This window comes from Melospiza melodia, unplaced genomic scaffold (assembly GCF_035770615.1).
Source record: "Melospiza melodia melodia isolate bMelMel2 unplaced genomic scaffold, bMelMel2.pri scaffold_47, whole genome shotgun sequence".
Lineage (NCBI taxonomy): Eukaryota > Metazoa > Chordata > Aves > Passeriformes > Passerellidae > Melospiza > Melospiza melodia.
Window position 1 is genome coordinate 3127589 of NW_026948793.1, and position 25053 is coordinate 3152641.

The window sequence follows — 25053 nt, forward strand, 5'->3', positions numbered from 1 at the left end:
TCCAGACCCTTCATGGCTGACAATGAATCACACTTTGTCTCTATCTCCTCCCCACTATTTCCCTCATCCAACCCCGGGCACTCAGAGCAGCTGAGGAAAGGAGTCACATCCAGGGGTGTCCCCAGGGCTCAGAACTGGGGCTAGGTCAGTTCAATCTCTTTATTGCTGATCTGGATGAGGCCATCGAGAGTACCCTCAGTCAGTTCCCAGGTGAGCCCAAGCTGGGTGGGAGTGTGGCTGTGCTGGAGGGCAGGAAGCTCTGCAGATAGATCTGGACAGGATGGAGCCATGGGCCCAGGACAATCGGATGAGGTTCACCACAGCCAAGGGCCGGGTCCTACCCTGGGCTTACAACCACCCCAAATCCCTGACCATACCCTGCCCCTGATCCCTACAGCCTGTCTTGTTTCCTTCATCCCTGCATTGCCAGGGACTTTGTGGGATAAGGGAGCTCTGCTCTGGCTATGGAGGGAGGTCCAAGTGCTACCACTGGAGTGGGAACCACAACTCATCATGTTTCTTTCTTTTGGGGGGTGTGGAATCGGTGACACTCAGAGGCACAGAAAATTTCTCTTCATGGCAAACAGGCTCCAGTTGAACAGGACACCATTTCAAACCAATCACAATCCTCCCTGAGATATGTGCAACGTCCCAGCAGCATCTGATGAGTCCACCATTCACAGGTGATTTCCTTACTAAAATTAATTTCAGACTAAAGAACAAATAAGTTCTTGTATCAGGATGCTCATCCTGGACTGGGTGCAAAACAGCTCAAACAATTCCTGATTTGCCAAGCTGTCAGTGGTGGATGGAGATGGGAGGTCAGGCTGCTCTTGCTGTTGAGGAAATGCTGAAAGCAGCCTGACTCATTTCATCTCCTCATGCCCTGGCTGATCTCTCCTCTTTCCCCTTCCATCCACTGGCTTTTGTCTCCCCCCAGGCCTCCTGTGAAGAGCCTGGCTCTGTGTTCCCCATCCCCTCCTCGCTGGCACTGCCAGGCTGGGATGAGGAGCCCCTCAGCCTTCCCTGCTCAGGGCTGGACAAGCCCAGTTCCCTCAGCCTCTGCTCACAGCCCAAGGGCTCCAGCCCCACCTTGGAGGCCCTTCCCAGACCCTGCTCCAGCTGCCAGACATTTTTCCTGCCCTGGGCAACCCAATCCAGGCCACAGTGACTGGAGAACCCACGTCCTTGATGTCCTGGTCACACAGCCCTGGCCCCTTGTCCCCATGTCAGGCTCTGGGGTGGATCCTGTGGAACATCCTTTGGTGGAGGCTGTGGCTCCAGGTGGGCCGGGGGGATCCCGGGGGACAGGGACCCTGCTGGGCATGAACAGCATTGGACTTGTTGGGAGAAACTGTGAGGGGGAGCTGGGACAGAGTGACCAACCTAGTGACCTGACACAGCCCTGCTGGGATGTCACACAGCCCCTCTGTGATGTCACAGCCTGCTCTGTGAGGTCACAGCCAATTCTCTAATATCACACCGCTGGTCACTGATGTCAGAGCCCACTCTGTGATGTCATAATCTGCTCTGTGATGTCGGACCCCTGCCCTGTGATTTCACAGCTGGCTCTGTGATGTCACAGAGGAAGTCTATGATGTCATAGCTTTTCCATGACCTCACCTACCCTACTCTGTGATGTCATTGCCCACTCTGTGACCTCATGTTACCAGATGATAAATTGCATCCACCAGCTGAGCTGACACCTGGGGTTTGTTTTCCACAACACCAGACCTCTGGAAACCACACAATGCCCATTGTGTGGTAAGGGAACTGGAAGTCCAGCCGCCTCAGTGTCCTGCCAGCTCAGCCAGGCCCACTGGAACATTGGGGTCCGTGACCACCAGGGACAACCAGAGAGACCCCCAGGATAGAAGAATGCATGAGTAGAGGGGAGGGGAAATGTGTTAATTATTTTGAGGAAATGATTATCCATATGTGTGTTTAGTCTAAGACAATCAATGAATATGTGTGCAACATACAGAAAATAAACAGAAACTTTCCTGTACTCAGCATGCACAGCTTTGGGAGGAGCTATCCCCTGTGCATACAGCTGAATAAAGAATGCTGATTCTTAATGCTACATTGGGGTTAAGGAGATTTCTGTTTTAGTGACATTTTGGTAACACTCCCACTGCCAAAGAAAGCTCTGTCTCCTGCTGTCAACAAATAGAGAAGGGCTGGTGGCAGATGTGGGGCTGCCTGGGGCACAGTGACCATGAAATAACCAAGTTTTTATTGTTCTGTGAAAGAAGGAGGGGCATCAACAAAACTTCTACACTGGAATTAGAAAGGGCAGACTTTGGCCTGTTTAGGCTGCAGATTTGGGGAATACCAAATCAGGTACTGATTATTTTAAGGAAAACAGGCCTTAAAAACAAAGGGATCCAGGAAGGATGGACACATTTCAAGAAAGTAACCTTAAGGGGGAAGGAGCAGCCTGTCCTAGTGTGGCAAAAGATGAGCTAGTGAGGAAAATGACTGGCCTGGCTGGCCGTGGAGATTTTGTGGGAACTCAGGGGAAAAAAGAAAGAGCATCAACATTGGACAGAAGGTCAGGCAACTTAGGAAAAGTTTAAGGATCTTGATAGGTCATGCAGAAATAAAAGCTGAGAGGTGAAAGATCAATGAGAACTTAACCTGGCCACTTCTGTGCAAAATAGTAGTAAATGTTTCTACAAATAAATTTTTAGCAAAATACGGGATAAAGAGAACCTCTACTCTTTTTTTTGACACAGTGTAGAATACAGTAACTAAAGATAAGGAAAGGCTGAGCTGCTTAATACCATGTATGTCTCAATGTTCAATATTAGGGCAGGCTGTCTTCAGGACAAGTGCTTTCCTGAGCTGGTAGGTGGGCACATGGAGCAGAACAGCCCCCTGTAATCCAGGAGGAAGCAGTTGGTGACCTGCTGAGCCACTCAGATGCTCACAGGTGTGTGGGATCAGATGGGATCCATCCCAGGGGGATGAGGGAGCTGTGGATGAGCTCCCCAAGCTGCTCTCCATCATTTACCATCAGTCCTGGCTCACCAGGGAGGTCCCAGAGGACTGGAGGTGCCAGTGTGAGCCCATCCCCAAGAAGGGCTGGAAGGAGGATCTGGGGAACTCCAGGCCTGTCAGCCTGACCTGGGTGCCCGGCAAGGTTATGGTACAGATCACCCTGAGTGCCATCACAGGGCACCCACGGGATGGCCGAGGGATCAGAGCCAGCCAGCGTGGATTTAGGAGTGGCAGGTCCTGCCTGACCAACCTGGTCTCCTTTTATGACCAGGTGACCCACCTATGGATGCAGGAAAGGCTGTGGATGTTGTGTGCCTGGATTTCAGCAAAGATTTTGACACTCTCTGACAGCATTGCCTGGAAAAGCTGCAGCCCACAGCTTGGGCAGGTTCCCTCCTCGCTGGGAGATTTAAGAGCTGGCTGGAGGCTGGGCTCAGAGAGTGGTGGCGATGGTGCTGCACCCAGCTGGTGTCCAGGCACTGGTGCTGTCCCCCAGGGATCTGTGTTGGGCCCAGTCCTTTTTAATATCTTCACTGATGATCTGGCTGAGGGGATCGAGTCCACCTTTCACAAACTGCAGATGGCACCAAGCTGGGTGTGAGTGTGGATCTGCCGGAGGGCAGGTAAAGAAGACACAGCCTTAAGCTGCACGAGGGGAGGTTCAGGCTGGGCAATAGGAAGAAATTCTTCACAGAAAGGGTAAGTGGGCATTGGAATGGGCTGGCCAGGGGGGAAGTGGCAGAGTCACTGTCCCTCTCCAGTGGCACTTAGTGCCATGATCTGGGTGACAAGGGAGTATTAGGGTATTGGTTGGGCTTGATGATCCCAAAGGTGTTATCGAGCCTATTTGATTCTGTCATTCTGTGATAATTGGGACGCTCTGGGGCCATTGTGACACTGCAAGGCCTCATGGAACTAAGAGGACCATGGTGACACCGTGCAGGCCCACAGAACCAGGGGTCCACTGTGGTGCTCTGGGGCCAAATGGAGCCAGGGAGTGCGCCGTGACACTCGGGGTCCTCATGGAACCACAGAGGCCATTGTGACACTGCAGGGCCTTGTGTAACCAAGGGGTTTCACCATTTTGACACTGCAAAATCAAGGAGACCATTGGGACACTCCACGGCCTTTCTGACACTGCGGAGGCCCATGGAACCAAGGGACTCCTGTGAAACTGCAGCACCAACGAGAACATTGTCACACTGTGTAGCCCCATGGAACCAAGGAGACCATTGTCATATTTGGGGCCCCATGGAACCAAGGACATCTTTGCAGATGTCACCAAACTGGGTGTGAGTGTTGATCTGCTTGAGGGTAGGAGGGCTCTGCACAGTGCCTGGGACAGACTGGATCCAGGGCCCAAATCCAAAAAGGTGAGGTTTATGAAGACCAAGTGCTGGGTTGTGCACTTTGGCCACAACAACCCCTGCAGTGCTAGAGGCTGGGGACAGAGCGGCTGGAGAGCAGCCAGGCAGAAAGGGACGTGCAGGGACTGATGGACAGCAGGCTGGACATGAGGCAGCAGTGTGCCCAGGTGGGCAAGAAGGCAAATGGCTCCTGGCCTGCATCAGGAATGGTGTGGCCAGCAGGAGCAAGGCAGTGATTCTTCCCCTGTGCAGGGCACTGGTTGGGCAGCATCTCGAGTGCTGTGTCCAGTTGTGGGCCCCCTGGGGTGGGCAATTAGAAGAAATGTGAAGCAGGAGGTGCAAAGAAAGCAAATGTGAAGCAGAGGAAATGCTCAGGGCTGTTGGGGGCAGCTGCCAGGAAGCCCTGGCTCTGAGCAACAGCATCTGCAGTGGGATAGGAAACTCCCAGCTGATGGGAACAAACTTTCTGGCTGACTGCAGAGGCCAGCACACTGGAGATGGATCTACCCCTGCTCTGCTGCTCCTTCCCGTCTCCCCCAGGGCCCTTGCAGAGCCCCAGCCATGCTGTTTGCCCCCAGCCTGCCCACGGCCAGCCTGGGGCTGCTCACGGGGCTTTTCTGTGCTGAGCATTGGCCTGGCCATGTTCTTGAGAAAGCCTGGGCAAGGAGCCTGGAGCCCCCAGGCCCTGGCCTGAGGCGTCAGCGCTGCCCCAGCAGTGCCCATGGCCTGTCCCTGCTGCAGCCCTGGCACTGCCACCCCCAGGGCTGTGCCCGGCCCCGAGAGCACTCAGGCCCTGCAGCAACACCAGGGCCACCAGGGCAGCGGGGCAGGGCCACGGCAGCAGCACTGGCAACACCAAGTGCTGCTGCTGCTGGGCACAGCTGCTGTGCCAGCACTGATCTGCCCCCAGCTCTGCACACAGACATTGCTGCTGCAGCTCCAGAGAAGGAAACAAAAGGGCATCTCTACAGAAAACTTTGCTGGACTGTGGCAGTGAGGAGCTATGTTCTTGATAGCTTCATATGAAAGAAATCCTTTTTTTCATTTAAAGGTATCAAGAGCACAGCTCCTCGCTGACACAGTCTACAGGTCACAGTGGACGTGTGGAGAAACAAAATGAGATATGGCAAAATTGATTGCTTTCATTTAGGGACAACACTAAAAAAGGTAAACAACCAAATAAAAGCTCCAAAATGAAACCAACAAGAAGTATCAAGACAACTTTTATTAGAAATTATTTTCAGAAACTGTCCAGCAATTTAATGTTTCTTAAATTGTCTAGTCATCAGTCTCCAGACTGCAGCCTTGAGCTCCTGGTTCCTCAGGCTGTAGATGAGAGGGTTCAGGGCTGGAGGCACCACTGAGTACAGAACTGACACTGCCACATCCAGGGATGGGGAGGACATGGAGGGGGGCTTCAGGGAGGCAAAAATGCCAGTGCTGACAAAGAGGGAGACCACGGCCAGGTGAGGGAGGCAGGTGGAAAAGGCTTTGTGCCGTCCCTGCTCAGAGGGGATCCTCAGCACAGCCCTGAAGATCTGCACATAGGAGAAAACAATGAACACAAAACAACCAAATACCAAACAGGCGCTAATTGCAATGAGCCCCAGTTCCCTGAGATAAGATTTTGAGCAGGAGAGCTTGAGGATCTGTGGGATTTCACAGAAGAACTGGCCCAGGGCATTGCCATGGCACAGGGGCAGGGAAAATGTATTGGACGTGTGCAGCAGAGCATTGAGAAATGCACTGGCCCAGGCAGCTGCTGCCATGTGGGCACAAGCTCTGCTGCCCAGGAGGGTCCCATAGTGCAGGGGTTTGCAGATGGACACGTAGCAGTCATAGCATATGACGGTCAGGAGGAAAAACTCTGCTGAGATGAAGAAATAAAAAAGAAAGAGCTGAGCAGCACATCCAGTGTAGGAGATGTTCCTGGTGTCCCAGAGGGAATTGTGCATGGCTTTGGGGACAGTGGTGCAGATGGAGCCCAGGTCGCTGAGGGCCAGGTTGAGCAGGAAGAAGAACATGGGCGTGTGCAGGTGGTGGCCGCAGGCTACGGCGCTGATGATGAGGCCGTTGCCCAGGAGGGCAGCCAGGGAGATGCCCAGCAAGAGGCAGAAGTGAAGGAGCTGCAGCTGCCGCGTGTCTGCCAATGCCAGCAGGAGGAAGTGCCTGATGGAGCTGCTGTTGGACATTTGCTGGGGCTGAACATGGGGACCTGTTCATGGAGAAAGGAAAGTGACAAGTCAGGAGAAGCTGCTTGGAGCCAAACCTGGGCCATTCCCTGTAGCCTTTCCCACTGGGACTCACCCACTCTTGTTCCTGCTCTGGGAAATCCTTCACCCAGGTTCCTGCCTGAGCTCCAGTTGTGCTGCCTGAGAGTGCCAGGAGCAGCCAGGCCTGTGCATGGGGGCCCTCAAGGAGCCATCCCTGCCCTACTGCCCTGGGTTTGTGGCCATGTGGCAGAGGGACAAGCCTGGATAGTCAGGATTTTTCAGTGGAATCACTCAGAATGGAGATAGGTTTGGTAGCATTTGCACTCCTAGGTTTTTAGGACATGAATTACAGGAGCTGTTTTAAGGATATTTTTCCTACCCACAGATCATTCCTGGCTCTCTGAGGTCAGAAATCCCCAGCATTCCTGCTGCACTCAGAGTTTGCCACTGCGAGATGAGAGAGGCAAAGGATTCCCTGCGGCTGAGGGAAGGTGAGGGGCTGGATGGGCTTGTTCCCAGCTGCCCTGGCTTTGCACCTTTGACTGCAACCAGAGCACAATCACACTCCTGGGTCAGCCTGGGATAAACCAGACCCTTCCCAGAGCAGAGGGATCCCTGAATGTCTCACCCTCTCTAAAGGTCTCTGGGAAAGGTCTCTGCACCTCCTTGTGCCAAGGACACTCATGGCTCCCTTGGCAAACCCAACAGCATTTCCTCAGCTCTGGCAGCTCTGCCCTTCCCTGTGGGACATTCAGGGAACTCCCAGAGGCTCTGGCACAGATTTGCACCCAGGAGGGCAGCTCAGAGCTTGGAAGGGCACAGCAAGGAGATCCCTGGCTGTGCCCATGATGGGATCTCAGGGAGGGGGCTCAGCTCATTCCCCTTTCCCATGGACTGCTTTGCCCACAGCCCCACAGGTGCCAGGGAAGCTTGGACACCCCATTCCCATGGACACACCCCTGCCTGGCAGGAATGCCAAGGGCAGTGCCTGACTCAGCTGCTGCAAATGCCAGAGCCTCCCTGAGAGCAGCAGAAAACAGTGACAATATCAGGGCAGGGCAGAACCAAGAGAAGATGTTGTGGTGCTTTGCCTGAGAGGGCAGGGCAGAGACAGCCGGGCACTCAGGACAGTGTTCCCGTGCCCAGCTGTGCCCGGCACCTCCCACACACCAACCGTGCCCTCATCCTGCCCCAGCTCTGCTCTCTTCAGCCCCCTCTCCTTCCCTGAGCATCTCCCTGGGCCTGCACATTCCCTCCTGAGAGGAGCCTTGTCCCTGCCAGCGCTCACAGAGCCCATCCCAGCCTGTGTGCCCTGGCCAGGGCCCTACAGAAACCTGCCTGTGTGCAGGGCCCTGACTGGGGCGGGCTCTGTATGCAGCTGGGCAAGGGCAGCTCAGGAGAGCCCTGCTGGGCCCTGCAGAGGTGATGCTGCTGCTGTCCAGGGCTGAGGAGAGGCTGGTGGCCTTTTGGGAGGCTCCCAGCAGAGAGACGGACCACCCAAAGTTACAGTTCTGGAGTCTGTGTAAATGCTCAAACATTCCTTTGATGATCCTGTGTGTCCCTTTCAACTCAGAATGTCCAATGTCCTGGGATTCTGGGATTACAATTCCTGTTCTGCTTCTCTCATTCCCCTGTTGTCTATAATCAAGACAGAAAAAAACAAAACCCTTGCAACAGTGTTAGAACAGTAAAGTAAAAACCAGACATTAATTGGAAGCTTCCAGGTGTCCCAGTGGGGATGGGGCACACCCGGGGCCTGATTTCAATGATTTATTAAGGTTGATTAATTAGGATATTTAACAGGAGCATCCAATAGGAGATTCAGGCGCCCCAGTTACACACCCCTGGCTCAACCCATTGGAGTAGGTCCAAGGGTTTCTTTGCCTTCACTTTTTGCTTATGACTGCTCACATTCTGGTGAAAAAACAAAATGTTCTTGTAGGTCCTCTTCCTGATAATAAGACTATATAGTATTCCAGGAATGTATTAAGACAGTCAGCTTAGTGTTCTAAAATCTAAGAGAAAGATAAGGAAACAAACTAGAGTTAAAGAAGGATTAAAGTTATATAAGTATATAATTGTAGTTTAATATAGTTAATTAGGAGTTTAATAGAATTAAGTAAGGATGATAGTATCATAACTATATAATAGTAATTTACAGAGCTATGAATATATAAAAAATTATAAAATGGAAAAATCTTTTTGTAATTACCCCAACATTCCCATCCTTCTCCAAGCAGGTAATTGAAAACACTCTCAGGAAAGGTCCTGGTCTTTCCAGCAATCCCAGGCTTACCTTCTTTGGGAAGTGTCCTCTGGAGCTGTGCCCAGGCTGGTCTGGAGCTGGGAGCAGCCCTGCCCCACCCAGCCCCTCTCAGCTGGCTCCTTCCCCCCACAGCTTCTCCCCATCACTGGGAGCAGCTGCCAGGGCTGGCTGAGAGCGTTCCCTGGCAGGCAGCAGAGTCCCTGCCCCAGCACAGCGCCCTGGGCTGCAGGACCCTGCTCTGCAGGACAGCCCTGGGCACCCCTGGCTGCAGCCCCGGCTGCTCAGCCCTGCAGCAGAGCCTGGCAACAGGAGCCGCCTTGGGCTGTGCCTGGGCTGGGGCAGCAGGGAAAGCCAGCCCTGCCCTAGGGCCACACACAGCCCTGCCCTGGAGCAGCTCTGAGAGTCCTCCTGAAAGGTCCTCAAACCTGTGGGATGTGCCAGTTCCAGGAGATCCCTACAGGAACGGCAGCTTCTCTTCCCACAGCCAGGGAATGACTGCTTCAAACCTGGGCTGATTTCTGCTCTAGTGAGCCCTGAGTGAGCTCTGCTCTGTGCTCCCAGCCCAGGCTAAGTTTAACCCCTCTGTGCCCCTGTGCTGTGCCCGGGGTGGCTGCAGGCAGTGCCCCAGCCCTGCTGCGCTGTGCACAGGAGCTGCTCCTGGGCAGAGCTGTCTCTCTGCAGCGCTGCCCTTGCCAGGAGCTGCCTCTGTGCCAGGAGCCTCTGTGCAGGTTTTTGAAAGGACTTTGGGTTTGGCTTTTGCCTTGGAGTCTCTGAAAGGTTTGTGCAATCATGGGCTCCAATTACTGCTATAATTAGTCCCTGGAGAGGCTTTGTCAGTAACACCACTCAGTGGGGCTCATTTATGCTTCAGGGTACTTCAGTTTTTTCAAAGTACTTGGTGTTTCCCTTTTGATACAGACTCTGTGAGAGGTTTGTGCAATCATGGCCCCAATTATCTGCTTTAACGAGTCCCTTGAGAGCTTTGTACTGAAACTTAGCAGGGCTCATTAATGCTTTGAGATACTCAAGGTTTTTAAGGTACTTTATGGATTTAAGAATACTTTTAGGTACTTTTAAGGATTTTCCCTTCCTGAGTCTCTGAGAGGTTTTTGTGCCATCCTGGCCTCCAATTCTCTCCTCCAAGGAGTCCATGAGGAGCCTGTGTTGGGTATCTTTCCCCTTTCTGTTTTACAACCAAGATGGAACTGAAAGAATTTTGTAAGACTTTCTGAAAGCATCCAAACAAACATGAGACAATTAACAATACAACAACAGCTAAGAAAATAAATGTCCTGTTTTAGATAGACATCATCCAACCCTTTAGTCTCTTGGACTGGAAGAGTTTATTGAACCAGTCTTTTTTTCCACTTGAAGCTTCTTGAATCCTTCAAGTACCTGAATGCTCTTGTGGATTGACTCACTGTGGGTGGAGAGGTTCATGCAACCCATGCCCTCAGAGTCTACACAGCCATGCCCCTGTGCCCAGAGTAAAAACTCTATCACTGTTCTGCAAGGTGGCATGTCTGATGGTCTCTATGTCTGAGAGCAGGCCACTCAATGTGAGGGAGGTAGCATTGGTTTGCTTACTTAACAGGCACCCAAGATGGTCTAATTGTCCTAAAGCTTTAGCTGCAGCCACCCAAGGTAGTCCACACTGGGAATGCTACCATCAAATACCTGGATTAAAGCTTGCAAAGCCATGTCTTTGATATCATCCAATACCTCTCTAGGGATACCTGCTGCTTGGTCATCTGGTAGGCTGTGTTGTCCTTCTCCAGCTAGATGGTTGATTCTGCTCTTGCCTCATTATTGGCATAGTCGCTATTAATCGATTTAGTAAACACTTCCATCCCCCTTTTCACAGTATTCTGTATTCTGTAGGTGACACCAACATAGTCATAATATATATTAAATCATAGGGAGTTAAGACATGTGCTGTAAACATGGGCCTCATTAGGCCATTAAAACAAAGGAAGTCCCTCCTATGGCCTTTAGCTGCCCTACACAGATCCTTGATTTCCCCTCAAACCAATGGCTGATACCTGGGATTCTGCCCCCTTCTTTCATAACATACCGGGGCAACAAGTAGTTTCGAGACTATTTGCCAGTCTCCTTCCTTAACTGCTTATTTCCAGATCATTTCCCAGGGATCTTCTGAGGTCAAAGGGGTGAGGTGGCTCTGGAGAATGCAAACTATTTTCTAAGGAGGAAGAATAACTTGGAGGAGAAACATTGGGATTAGAAACAGTGTGACAGTTGGCTTTAGTATCTTTCACCATGGGGTCATATTGTTGCCGGAGGGTGAGGCAAAGGGCACTGCCATTTTGTCAGGTGTTGGGGAGGAAGGGCCTTGATTTAGGATGGCAAACAACTGGGCTGGCATTCTGGAGGCATGGCCCAGGGTGGAGGTGGAATGATTGACCGTGGGGGTGTGACCCACAGTTGTGGGGGTGGAGTCTGGAGGTTCATTCAGGGCAGAAGAGAAGGTTGTGGGAGCAGGAAATGGAAGAGCCAAGATGGAGGGAGGATGATTGGGCTCTCGAGCCACGTTCAGGCTCCTTCCATCTTAACTCTCCAGGGCATGATACTCCAAGAGGGCATGGCCATCACCATCTTGGACCATCGTGGAAAGTCTGATAAAGGCAGGTTTGGGGCGAGGTCCCGAGTTAGGAGTGACCAATGGATTGAGTTTTCAACACACTGCTGGCTGGTGAAGGGTCTCAAGGGTGGTGTGGATTATGGGGAGTATGTGGGATGCAATGGAGTCCCTTTTGATCAAAAGGTTGTACAATTTAACTTCCACTTAGTCTCAAAATTCAGTGGTATGGATTATTTCAACACCAGAGGTGTCTGGAAATTTTTTAATGATCCACCTCGTGATTGATTTTTATTCGTTCTTTGAAAATATTTCATCATGACCAGTGAGAATTAAAGCATCCATATACACTCCTTTCTACTGTGGACACCTGGCTGGCCATTTTTCTTTCTTTGCCTTATGGAGAAGAGCCACCGCAACACCTCAAATTAATTATGGGACATGGGTTCATACTGTAAAAACACAGTGGCAAAATGGGCAATAAATATCTTGCATTTCCCCAAACCCACCTGCAATCCTATACAGGTGAAACCGTCATTGTCCCTGCTGATCCTGGGCAAGGTCCCTTGAAGCAACGATGAATCTGCCAGGCCCGGCACAATCTAAAATCCCAGGGAGCACTGGCCTATCCATCAGCTAACCCCAGCTGACGTGACTGACACAGGGATCCCTGAATGTCATGGTCCCTATTTGGGCGCCAAATGTCCCAATGAGGGTGGCTGTGACAAACATCCCTGGCTCCCTGAGTTCAGGGTGAGTGTGGTGAAAATGAAAAGGAGCAGGATCAATGGAGCTGTTTAAAAGGAACTTTAATAACAGGGTGAAAAATAATAAACATGGAGAAATCCAGCACAGTACAAGGGGCAGGATCCTAAAATCTGAGACAAAGGGGAAGCAGCAACAACTTGGGGATAGAAAACTAGAACAATAATCATATAGAAGAAATAAGTAACCAATAAACCAATAGGGGAGTAGAACTTGGACAACTTAGCATAACAACACTAAAGGCTTATGGGAAAAGTCTCAAGCTCTCACTAAGTAAATTGAATGATTCCCAGAACTTAAAACTCACGCCCAGTTCTTCCAGGGTAAAATCTGTCTGACTCTGAGTTACAGCTGGGCTAACTCCCACACTGCTGCTTTGCACTGGCCCCTTGGGACCATGCGGCCAAACAGAGCCACAATGCTGTCCTTGGTTCCACAAAGCTCTGCAGTGTCACAATGGCCCCTTCATTTCACAAGGCTCTCAAATGTCACATTGGTCTCCATAGGAAGGAAACCACAGAGACCCAGTGTTTCAGGAGCTGATGAACGGCAGCCATCAGTGGCCAAGGCAAGCCTGACCTGTCTGTCCTGGCAGGTTTGCTTGGAGCAACCCTTGGATATTTGAAATTACAAATGCGGAGTCCTAATTTAGAACATTTGTGCCTGGAAAAGAGGGATTTTTTTTTCCATACAAAGAAAAGCACAGAGCCCTTTCCAGTGTTTGGAAAATAGATGAGTGCTGCCACTCAGGAGTCAATGACCAGCCAGACTTTTCTGTCCTGGCAACTTTAGTCTGGCAGCAATCCTTGAATACACAGATATTTGGAGGTGGAATCGGAACTTTGGCCATGGATGCCTGGAAAAAATGGATAGTTCTTTTCCATAAAAAGAAAAGCCCAGAGCCCCAATGTTTCAGGGGCAGATGGGAATGGCCTTCAGCATTCCAAGGTCAGGCAGACCTGTCAGGTGACCCCTGGGAAGCCAAGGCAGCCACATCTATTTCATGTTCCCTTGGTTCCACAGGGCCCTGCAGTGTCACAATGGCTCCTTGCTTCCATGAGGCCCTCAGGTGTCATAACGGTCACTTGATTACACAAGTCCTTAAGGATCTTAATGGACTCCATGGTTCCACAAGGCCCCACAGTGCCATAATGGTCTATAGGTTCCATGAAGTCCCGCTGTGTCCAATGGCCCCTTGGTTCCATTGGGGCCCAGTAGTGCAACAATGATTCCCTTGGTTCCACAACTTCCCTTAGTTTCACAATGGCCCCTTCCTTCCATGAGACCCTGCAGGGTCACAATTGTCTCCCTGATTCCATGGAGCCTTGCAATGCCACAATGGTCTCCATAGATCCACAGTGCCCTGCAGGATCACAATGGGCCTTTGGCTCCACAAGGCCCTGAAATGCAGCAATAGCCTCTTGGTTCCACAAAGTCCTGCTGCTTCACACTGGCCCCTTGGAACTGTGAGGCCCAACTGGGCCACATGTTCTTGGTTCGATGAGAACAGAAAGATGTTCTTGGTTCCACGAGGCCCCAGAGTGTCACAGTGGCCCCTGGAATCCATGGTACCCTGCGGGGTCACAATGTTCCTCTTGGTTCCACAAGTCCCTAAGTGTCACCATGGCCCATTGGTTCCACAATGCTCCGCAGTGTCACAATGGTCTCCATAGGAAGGAAACAAGTGAGCCCCAGTGGTGCAGGGGCAGTCACCAGAGAGGCAGTCAGCAGAGGTCAAGTTTAGCCCAATTTGTGTCATCCTGGTTTTTTAAGATTTTCTAAGCCTTCTCGTGTTGACATTCTTGTAGTGAACTTTCTCACACACTTTCTGTAAGTAACTCATTGTTTCGCATTCCTTTATGGAGGAGGAGACAGTTGATGGACTTTTGGTTTGTCCAGTGTCATTGGAGAGGTGTCACTGTCACCCTCCAATCCACTGTCACTTTTGGAAAACTGTAAATGTTGGAGTCAGAAAAGAAACTTGCCCTTTTTTCTTCACCTTGAGAACAACGATGTGAGCTTGTGTTCTTTTGTGTCCTATAATGACACTCCTGGGCCAGCGACTCCCTCTGAGTGGGGCCGCTCCCAGCTGGGAACTCTCCCGTTTGCTGCACTCGGGGATCCTGAACAACGACGGAGCCTGGGCTGATCCCCCCACTCCTCCAGGCTCAACCATTCACCCCCTGGGTAGATGCCAATGGATCAACAGTGAGCATTGCCTGCCCTCAGGGGAATTTCTCACAGGTGCCTTGCACTGACTCTTTGTGTCTGTGTGCACACAGGAGTGCCTGTGCTGGGGAAATGTGGCAGAAATGCTGCTCTCTGAGGGGTTTGAGTGCCTTGGATAGCTGAATCAGTCAGGCCTGTAGGTAAGGTTAAGTCACAAGGTCTAAGTGAATTTAAATGCTGCTAAACAGTATTTAACTTAAATTATAACCTATGACTTAGCAATTTAAAAGAGGACTAACACTTAACAATATTTAACTTAGCTTATATCTTATATTAAACTTAAAACTTAGCAAAAAAACAACTCTTAGCAGCATTTAACTTCACTTAGACACTTGACAGCCTCATGGAACCAAGGGGCCATTGTGACACTGAGGGGACTCATGAAATCATGGAGATCATTGTGACACTATGAGGCCCCATGGAATAAGCAAAGCATTGTGACACTGCAGGGCTTCACGGAACCTCGAGGCCATGGTGACATTGTGGAACTCCATTGAACCAAGGGTTCATTGTGACACTGCAGGCCTGCATGGAACCAAAGCTCCAGGGTGACACAGAGTGACCTCCTGTCATCAATGGTCCATTATGACGCGGTGGAACCAAAGAGACCATTGTGATACTGCAAACCCCAGGGTCCAAAGGTCCATTGTGACATTGCAAAGCTCATGGAAAAGAAGAGTTACATGACATTGTGGGACCTGGGGAACCACGGAGACCATTGTGACACTGCAAGGCCTGATGGAATCAGTGGGACCATTGTGACACTGTGGGGCCTTCTGAAACCTAGGGGCCATTGTGACACTTTGGACTCCATTGAACCAAGGGTCTATTGTGACACTGCAGGTCTTTTGTAATCAAGGGACCATTGTGACACTGCTGGACCCCATAGAAACAGGTCAGCATTATGGCACTGTGGGGCCTCATAGATTCAAGGCACCATTGTGGCAGTGTGGGGCCCCAAAAAACCAAAGGAACAAAGAACAGGTCTGGTTGGTTTGGCCTCCCAGGGGCCACCTGACTGGTCCAGCTGACCCTGGCATGTTGAGGATCTCTTCTCATCTGCTGCTGAAGCACAGGGACTCCATGCTTTCCTTCCTATGGAAAAGAACTCTCCTTCTCCTCCAGGAACCCATGGTCAGATTTGGGATTTCTCCTCCGAATTTCCTTATATCCAGGGATTGCTCCCAAAGGAATATTGCCAGGACAAATCTGGCTGCAGTGGTTTCACAAGGGTCACTTCCCATCTGTCCCCAAAACATTGGGGAAATCTCTGTGCTTTCCTTCCTATGGGAAAGGACTGTCCTGCTTCTCCAGGTGTCCATGGCCGAGATTGTGTTTTCACCTCCAAAATTCCCTAAATCCAAAGACTGCTCCCAGACAAAATCTACCATTCCTGAGAAGTCTGGCTGGCCTTGGCCTTGTGAGGCTCTCACCAGCCTTCCAAACACTGGGGCTCTGTGCTTTCCTTCCTACGGAAAAGAACTGCCGTTCCCTTCCAGGCGCCCATGGCCAGAACTGGGGTTCCACCTCCAACATTGCCTGTTGTGTCAGACTGGAGGAGATTTTTGGCTCAAAACATTTCCTGTGTGAGGGAGGAAGGGGCAGGTCCAGCCTTGACCTGCCCTGTAGCCCCAATCCCCCCAGAGCCTCTATCCCAGCCCAGCAGTGTCTGCCAGTCCCTGGCACAGCACAGGCAATGCTCCACAGCCACCTCTGCAGACCCAGCCCAGCTCCTGAGGGACCAAATGACCCCAAGTCCCACCTGAAGGAAGGGCCCAGGAAGACCAAGTGGTATTGAAGACTGACCACAAGGCAAGCACACATCTTGACCCTACCTCCTCTTGGAATTTCCACCTGAACAGTGCTGGAATCCAGGAGTTGGTAACTGTGTGTGTGCTTCTCTGCATCTTTTTGCCTTGCTCTCTTTCTGTGTCTTCTTCTGTTTCTGTGCTACGGCAAATTTTGATTAATATGAAATGGAACAGGCTTAGAATTTGTGAAGTTGAATGGCTCAAGTCAATGCTTTGAGAAGTGTTTTATGTTGACTTAATGTCTGTTGTGATTTGAGATGAGAAGAATTTTCAAAAGTAAAACTTTTTCGTATAAGTGACAATCTCTTACACCGCTGAGATACTGAACACATCTCTGTGAAACACAAATGTTAAAGATGAAAAAGTCCAGGAACCTCCTCTTTCTTTGCCAGTCAACAAAGAATCAGCAGGCCCTGGCCCTGGCCCCCATCTCAACCAAACCAAACTAAACCCAACCCAACCAAATCAAGCAACCCTGCCATGGGCTGAGCCCCTTATTCCCTCCCCAGGCTGCCCCTCTCCACATTGGCCCCATTCTAACCAAACCAAACCCCAACAACTACCAAACAGGAAAACAAGAGGATACAAAACCCCAACCAGAACAAAGCAAGACACAGCTATTGAAATCTTACCAAGTCCCCTCCCCCCAACACAACTAAAACAAAAAACCCCTACAACCTACAACCCATACAAAATAACCTTACAACTAAAAACTTAAACATAAAAAAAGCCAAAAACCAACCATAAAACCAATCCTTACACAACCCAACCACAACTTCCACCACAAGTTACCGGCAGGTCAGGTGTTAGTCCTTTCAATGCTTCAATCCTCTTTCAAGTAAAAGAAAAAAAAAACCAACAAAATGCATGCATATTAAAAAAACAATAAAAAACCATCCAAGTCAGTAATGAAGAAATTAAATCCCAAATAAAAAAGAAGGAAAAATACCTTAATCATAAAACTAAAATCCTTTTATAACTATAAAGAAAAACAACTTTTTTTTATAGTACAAAAAAACATTAAAAAATAATATCAAACAGAAACCTGCATGCTAAAATTAAACAAATGTTAAAATAGCAATATTTCCATAGTACATTAAAACAGGGGGAAAAAAAATAAAAAGTAGTCCAGTATCCCCAAGAGAAGATCTCTATTTGCAGAGATAAAAATAATTTAAAAAGTAAAAAATAAAAACTTTTACACTTAAAGAACTCATCTTTAAAAAAATACCCCATAAGTCAACATGGCCCATCTATAAGCTTCAAAAAGGCTTGTAGCAACAAAAACTTCACAATAAAAGAGTTCCTCAGACAAATGTTATCCATGTCAGAATTAAGAATCAAAAAAAAAAACAATTTTTCTTCTTGTAAAAAAATCTCCATACATTTACAAGAAAAACTTCTCTCCCAAAGTAAATTTAAAGAAGACTATTCTAGAAATAGTAAATACCTAGAAATTTTAAGTTTACTGTACATTGGCAGTAAAAATAAAACTTTAAAAAGAAAAAACAGTGTTCTAAAGAATTTATTTTAATTTTTACTACTTTTTTCTTTTTGAATTTACTTTTAATAAAAATTTCTTGATAGCCTTTTAAAATGTTAGGCCTACTTTACCTTTCTCCTAATCCTATCTCACAACAAAATAAATACATAAATAACAAACTGACACTAAAACCCATTACACTCATCAATACATTAATTAAGAAATCTCAAGATTAGAAAAATGTTAAATTAACCAAACCAAAACCACTACAATGTCATAATAAACCATTTGCCAAATTTTCTCTCATTGTCTAAAGTTCTCAGTAAAGGCTGTTTTTTTTGTTTTTTTGAGCCCCTGAGAATCTCTTGCTGGTATTTCTCCAGTGAGTTGAACTCAGAGGAGACAAACAATTGTAATTCCTCTAAAATGTCTCTTTGAGTGAGCTTTCTGGGGGGAGTCAGAGCTTGTGTGTCCTGCTTGGCCCAGCCCAGGCAGGGCTTTCCCAGCCACATTCCCCACTCCATTTCCCAGCTGGAGCCCCTGGTGCCTCTGAGTTGTGCTGCCCCAGCGCCAGGGACGCTCTCCTTGTCTGCCCATTCCCCCACGGTCTCTGGGCAGGGATGGCCTCAGTGGGGGCTGCTGACATCCTCAGGTTGATCCTTCAGCATCAACCTTGGAGGCTGCTGCTGAATTTTCCTGCTGCAGAGCCTTGTTCAGCCTTCAGCTCTTCAGTGCAGGAATTCAGTGTCCCAAGGCTTATTGACATTCAGAACACCTGAACAAGCCAAGCCTCTGGAAGAATTATATTTCAGTTTCCAAGTCTTTTGTGGTTAATTGGACAGATTTCAGAAGAGTAGTCAGAGTTGATGTATTATATTTACAAAGACATTGAGCAAACTTTTTTTTTGGTCCTGTTTAAGTTCTTTTCCCTGTTAATAAATTGATATGTGCAGTCTCCAATTGACATTGAATCCAAGTACCTCTTCATGCAGTTTGAATGGATATGAAAATCAAGACCCTTCATGGCTGATAATCAATCAGACTCTGTCCCTACCCCCACCCCACCACTTCCCCCATCCAAGCCCTGGCACTCAGAGCAGCCTTGTGCAAATCTGAGCTCCCTCCAGCCCAGGCTGCACCTGCAGCTTTCAGCTCCTTGGTTCCAACTCCCACCTGCTTTCCTTGGAGAAGGAGCTGCCCGAGACACAGAGGGCTGTTCATTTATTGTCAGCCAACAAAGCCAAGAGAAGTCAAAGTTCCATCAAATGCAAAAGTCATTCCTCTGCAGGATATTAAATCCACTTTCCCCAGCAGACAGTCTCAGAGCAATGGAAAACACTTTCTGTGACCAGCACAGGTCCCAAGATCCCCCAAACCCTCCCTGCCCCGATTCTGCCCAGATTTGCTCTTTGCACACACGCGTCACAGGCTGAAGTCAGGAGCTCCCTCCATGACCAGGGGGAGGAAAAGAGAGAAAGGGGACGAAGAGCTCTCCTGTGCAGAGCCAAGGTCCAAGTGCAGCCCCTGCACTGGGAATCACAACACATCAGGTTTGTGTCCTTTGGGCTCAGGGACTGGTGATACTCAGAGGCACAGGAAGGTTTCTTGCCAACAAACACAAGTTGTACATGATACAGTTTAATAAACATCACAGCTCTTCCTTGAGCTCTCTGGGATGTCCCAGCAGCATCTGACATGTCAACCATCCCAGAGAGATTTCCAGACAGGAGCAGTTATAGACAAAGACATATATGATCATCAATTCTGTGATAAGCACAATTAAGATGTTGACTAATGTGGTATTTATTTGAACATCAGAAAGATTTCGCAACTCCCTGCAGCTCAAAGCATGAAACCAGTCAATTGAGAGGCACTTGAATGACCAGAGAGCATCTGGACGAGGAATTCTGAGAGCAATGGAAAAGGCATAGTTCCATCTAGTCTAGTGAAGAGATGTCCTTAGACATGGCCATTTAAACAGGAGAGATGGAAACACATGAAGGAAGAGAAAGAGGAAATAATAGACTGATCATTGGTGATCACTATTTAAAAGTACTCAAACAACTCAGAGAATAAAAATTTCCTTTTTATTTTGAAACTAACAGATATTAACACCTGTGCCTCTTTCCAGGCAGACATCAGTTCTGTGCCCATGAGCAGGCAGTGCCACTTGTGGCCTCAGGTGCCCAGCTGGGATTGGATCTCTCTGAGAGCACCTGAGGGACAGCAGAGCACCTTGCAAGCTGCAGATCACAGAGAGACATGTGGGGCTCCTGTCCCATCAACATCTGCTCTGTTCCACTCTGAAACAGGGCCCAGCATGGTGCCAGGATCATCAGAGAGCTGAGGTGTGTGCTGGAAATAAATGCCCTGCCCATCCCACAGCAGCCCTGCATTTCCCTCCTGCAGCCTTGGTCTCCAGCACAGCCATGGAGGCTCTTTGGGCTCTGGAGTGTTCCTGCAGGCCCCAGGGAAGCTGAGCTCTGCCTTTGGCACAGTCAGGCCTGGCCAGCGCAGGCCATGCTCAGCAATTGCTTGTGTCTGCCTGGCCTTGCTGTCAGCCCTGGCAGCGGCTGCGTGGCCCCTTTGTGGCCCTGTGCTGGCCCAGCCATGGTGGCCCGGCCCCTGTGCAGGCCCAGGCCAGGAGCATTGCAGGTGGGAACGGCCCCTGTGCCGAGGTGCCCACAGCAGCCTTGGGGCTCTGTGCCCCATGGCCTCCCTGCTAGGCAGCCTCTGCCAGCTCCTGCAGAGCCCGTGGCACCTGTGGGGCTGCACAGACAGCCCTGCCCCAGGCTCTGCCTGCTTCTAGGTCAGCAGAGAAGCAGCCAGGGTTGGCCATGGTTGGGAACAGGCCCTGAACCCCGCAAGACAAAGGAGCTGGGCCACAGCCAAACTCAGCCCAGGCCAAAGCTGAGCTCAGCAGCCAGGGTTGCCAAGGGATGGGCTCAGAGGCTGGTGCTGGCAAATGTCCTGCACCCCCTCCCTGCTCTCTCCATGCCACCAAGGGCACAGAGCAGCCTCCTCTCTGGGCCACTTGCCTGTTTGCAATGCCTTGCACAGGTGCTGGCCCTGCCCCACAAGGCCTGGCCTGAGTCCTGCCCCTGCACGCTCAGCCAGGCTGGGATGGACACTGATGGTTTCTGGGCCAGGCTCTCTGAGCCCAGCCCAGCTCCCTGCAAGCTCTGCCAGCTGCCCTGAGCTCTGGGCAGCACCAAGGGCCTCTCCCCAGCCCAGCCCAGCCAGCTCTGGCCCCACAGCTCTGCTCAGGCTAGGCTGCTCTGGGCACTGCCCACAGCCTCAGCCCCTGGCAAGGGCACAGCAGCAGCTGCAGCTGCCACAGGACTCAGCCCCAGCCATGGGGGAAGGTGCTTGGCCAAGGCCAAAGGAGGCTCCCTGGCTGCCCGGCTCCCCTCGGGCTGAGGTGCTGAGAGCTCTGCAGCCCCTGCTGCCATCCCATCTGCCCAGGGCAGCACAAGAGCCCCGGCCTTGGGGCCCTCAAGTGCTGCTCCTGCTCCAGGCCCAGGGCCCATCCCAGAGCTGGGGCAGCCACAAAGCTGTGCCCATTTCTGTTCATTGCTGCTCTGATCAGGATGGATCCTCAGCCACTTGGAGGCTGATGATGATTTTTACTGCTCCAGAGGCCTCTTCTTTCTTGAGCTTTTCAGGAATTCAGTTAGAAAAGCTCATAAATATTTGTTGAAAATAACCAAACAAGGGACGTCTCAGGGAATCATTTAAGTTTCTAATTCTTCTGTGGTTAATTAGTGACATTTCAGAAGTGTATTCAAAATGAATATACTATATTGAAAACAAGGAAGAGAGAACAGTTTTGTCCTGTTCAGTTGTCTTTTCCAGTTTAGGTTGATATCAGCAATGTCCAGTTTGTATTGGCCCCCAACACCTTCTAATGCATTTTGAACCGATATGAAAATCAAGACTCCTCATGGCTGACAATCAATCACACTTTGTCCCTACCCCCTCCCCAACATTTCCCTCATCCAACCCTTCCACCCATTGTCTCTCACCAGGCCCCCTGGTGAAGAGCCTGGCTCTGTGTTCTCCATCCCCTCCTCGCTGGCACTGCCAGGCTGGGATGAGGAGCCCCTCAGCCTTCCCTGCTCCAGGCTGGAACAGCCCAGCTCCCTCAGCCTCTGCTCACAGCCCAAGGGCTTCAGCCCCACCTTGGAGGCCCTTCCCAGACCCTGCTCCAGCTGCCAGACATCTTTCCTGCCCTGGGGAGCCCAATCCAGGCCACAGTGACCTGGATAATCCCAGTCCTTGATGTCCTGGTCACACAGCCCTGGCCCCTTGTCCCCTGTCAAGCTCTAGGGTGGATCCTGTGGAACATCCTTTGGTGGAGGCTGTGGCTCCAGGTGGGCTGGGGGGATCCTGGGAGACAGGGACCCTGCTGGGCATGGACAGCATTGGAGTTGTTGGGAAAAACTGTGAGGGGGAGCTCGGGCAGAGTGACCAACCCAGTGACCTGACACAACCTGCTGGGATGTCACACAGCCCCTCTGTGATGTCACACAGGCCCTCTGGGATGTCACAGCCTGCTCTGGGATGTCACAGCCCATTCTCCAATGTCACACAGCTGGTCTCTGATGTCACACCAGAGTCTGTGATGCCATAGTCTGCACTGTGATGTCAGACCCCTGCCCTGTGATGTCACAGCTGGATCTCTGATGTCACAAAGGCAGACTATGATGCCATGGCTGCTCGATGACCTCACCTAACCCACTCTGTGATGTCATAGCCCACTCTGTGACCACATGCTACCAGATGATAAATTGTCTCCACCAGGTGAGCTGACGCCTGGAGCTTGTTCTCCACAACCCCAGGCCTGTGGAAACCACACAATGCCCATTGTGTGAGAAGGGGAACAGCAAGTTCAGCAGCCTCAGTGTCCTGCCAGCTCAGCCAGGGCCACTGGAACATTGGGATCCACGACCACCAGGGACCACCAGGGAGACCCCCAGGACAGGAGAATGCATGGGTAAAGGGGAGGGGAAATATGTTAATGATTTTGGGGAAATGATTATCATATGTATTTTTAGTCCAGGACAATCAATGAATATGTATGCAAAATACAGAATATAAACAGAAACTTTCCTGTACTCAGCTTGCACATCTTTTGGAGGAGCTCTCCCCTGTGCATCCAGCTGAATAAAGAATGCTGCTTCTTAATGCTACACTGGGGTTAAGGAATTTTCTGTTTTACTAAATTTTTGGTAACACTCCCACTGCCAAGGAAAGCTCTGTCTGCTGCTGTTCACAAACAGAGAAGGGCTGGTGGCAGATGTGGGGCTGCCTGGGGCACAGTGACCATGAAATAATGAAGTGTTCAATGTTCTGTGAAAGAGGGAGGGGCAGTAACAAAACTTCTGCACTGGAAATAGGAAGGGCAGACTTTGGCCTGTTTAGGCTGCAGATTTGGGGAATACCAAATAAGGTACTGATTGCTTTAAGGGAAACAGCCCTTAACAACAAAGGGATCCAGGAAGGATGGACACATTTCAAGAAAGTAATCATAAGGGGGAAGAAGCAGCCTGTCCCAGTGCGGCAGAAGATGAGCTAGTGAGGAAAATGACTGGCCTGGCTGCCCATGGAGCTTTTCTGGAGACTCAGGGTTGGAAAAAGGACCAGCAACTCAGGAAGTCTTTAAGGATGTTGCTGGGTCATACAGAAAGAAAAGCTGAGAGTTGAAAACTCTATTAAAACTTAACCTGGAGGGTTCTGCAAAAAGAATAAAAATGTTTTTATAAAAAAATAATTGCAAAAAAGAGGAGTAGGAGAACCTCTACTCTTTATTGGTTGCAGAGGAGAATATAGTAACACAAGATAAGGAAAAGGCTGAGCTACTTTACCCCTAGTTTGTTTCAATTTTCAATATTAGGGGAGGATATCCTCAGGACAAGTGTTCTCCTGAGCTGGTAGATGGGCACAGGCAGCAGAACAGCCCCTGGAATCCAGGAGGAAGCAGTGGGTGACCTGCTGAGCTACTCAGATGCTCACAGGTGAATGGGAGCAGACAGGATCCATCCTAGGGCAATGAGGGAGCTGTAGATGAGCTCCCCAGGCTGCGCTCCATCATTTACCATCAGTGCTGGCTCAGCAGGGAGCTCCCAGAGGACTGGAGGTGCCAGTGTGAGCCCATCCCCAAGAAGGGCTGGAAGGAGGATCTGGGGACCTCCAGGCCTGTCAGCCTGACCTGGGTGCCCAGCAAGGTTATGGAACAGATCACCCTGAGTGCCATCCCAGGACACCCACAGGATGGCACTCACAGGGCACTCCCAGCTGATGGGAACAAACTTTCTGGCTGACTGCAGAGGCCAGGACAAAGCTGAGTGGTTTCCCTGGTGTCCCCCAGCCCTTGCTGGCCCCAGGGGCTGATGGCAGTTGTGCTCCCTCAGGTTCATGTCCCCACAGCAACAGCATGGGGGTGCTCCCCCTGCTCTGTGCAATGCAAACAGGGGCTGCTGAGCCAGTGCTGCCGTGTCTGTGCCTGCAAGGATGTGGCACCTGTGTGAGCTGGGGGAGAGGCCAGGGCTGCAGAGGGGGGATGTTGTTGGCAGCTCCATGAGGACGCTCTGGGATGCTGCCCTGGGCTGTGCAGCGCACTGGGGATGAATCAGCCCCTGCTCTGCTGCTCCTTCCCGTCTGCCCCAGGGCCCTTGCAGAGCCCCAGCCATGCTGTCCCCAGCTGCCATGGCAACCCTGGGACAAAGCGGTGCCAGGGCTGTTCCAGGTACAATTCCAGTGACACTCGTTGGTGCCACCAGGTGCCATGGCAACGGCCACAGGGACCCCTTCCTTGGTTTGGTGCCATGGCAACCAATGCCCGGCCCCCTTGTGATGGTTGGTGGCCATGGAAAGCTGCCCTGGGCCCTTGCTCAGGGCTGGTGTCAGTGCCCAGAGCCAGAGGGGATCCCTTGCTGGGGACTGTGCCATGGCCACCTGCCCTGTGCCGCGCTGGCCGCTCAGGCACCAGGAACCAGCAGCCACCGGCACTGCCAGGGCCAAAGGCCAGGTCAGCCAGACAGAAAGGGGCAGGGCTGGGCACTGTTTCCATGGCAACCGGCACTGGGGGGACACCTGGGTCACCTGGCCTGGCAGTTGCCATGGAAACCCCTGGCAGGGACTGAGGGCACAGCCCCTGGCACTGAGACACTGCTGGGCCGGGTGCTGAGCACAGGGCTGGGCACACAGAGATGGTTTTGTTCTTGCTGAGCTGCAGCACAGCCAAGGCCTGTCCTGCCCCTCATCAGCCACGCTGGGGAGGGGCTGGGGCTGCAGGGGAGCTGGGCAGGGACACAGCCA

At 50.8% G+C, this 25053-nt stretch overlaps 1 protein-coding gene and 1 pseudogene across 1 annotated transcript; both read right to left on the reverse strand.

Moving 5' to 3' along the window:
* Positions 1-5577: 5577 nt before the first annotated feature.
* On the reverse strand, positions 5578-6181 carry LOC134413652 (olfactory receptor 14J1-like; the record flags this gene model as incomplete). Its single annotated transcript, XM_063147714.1, has 1 exon — positions 5578-6181. A coding segment is annotated over one exon (552 nt), but the record flags the coding sequence as incomplete, so codon positions are not given.
* A 10375-nt stretch (positions 6182-16556) lies between these two features.
* The window catches only part of LOC134434770 (cytochrome b-like), a 56807-nt pseudogene continuing 48310 nt past the window's right edge, over positions 16557-25053 (reverse strand).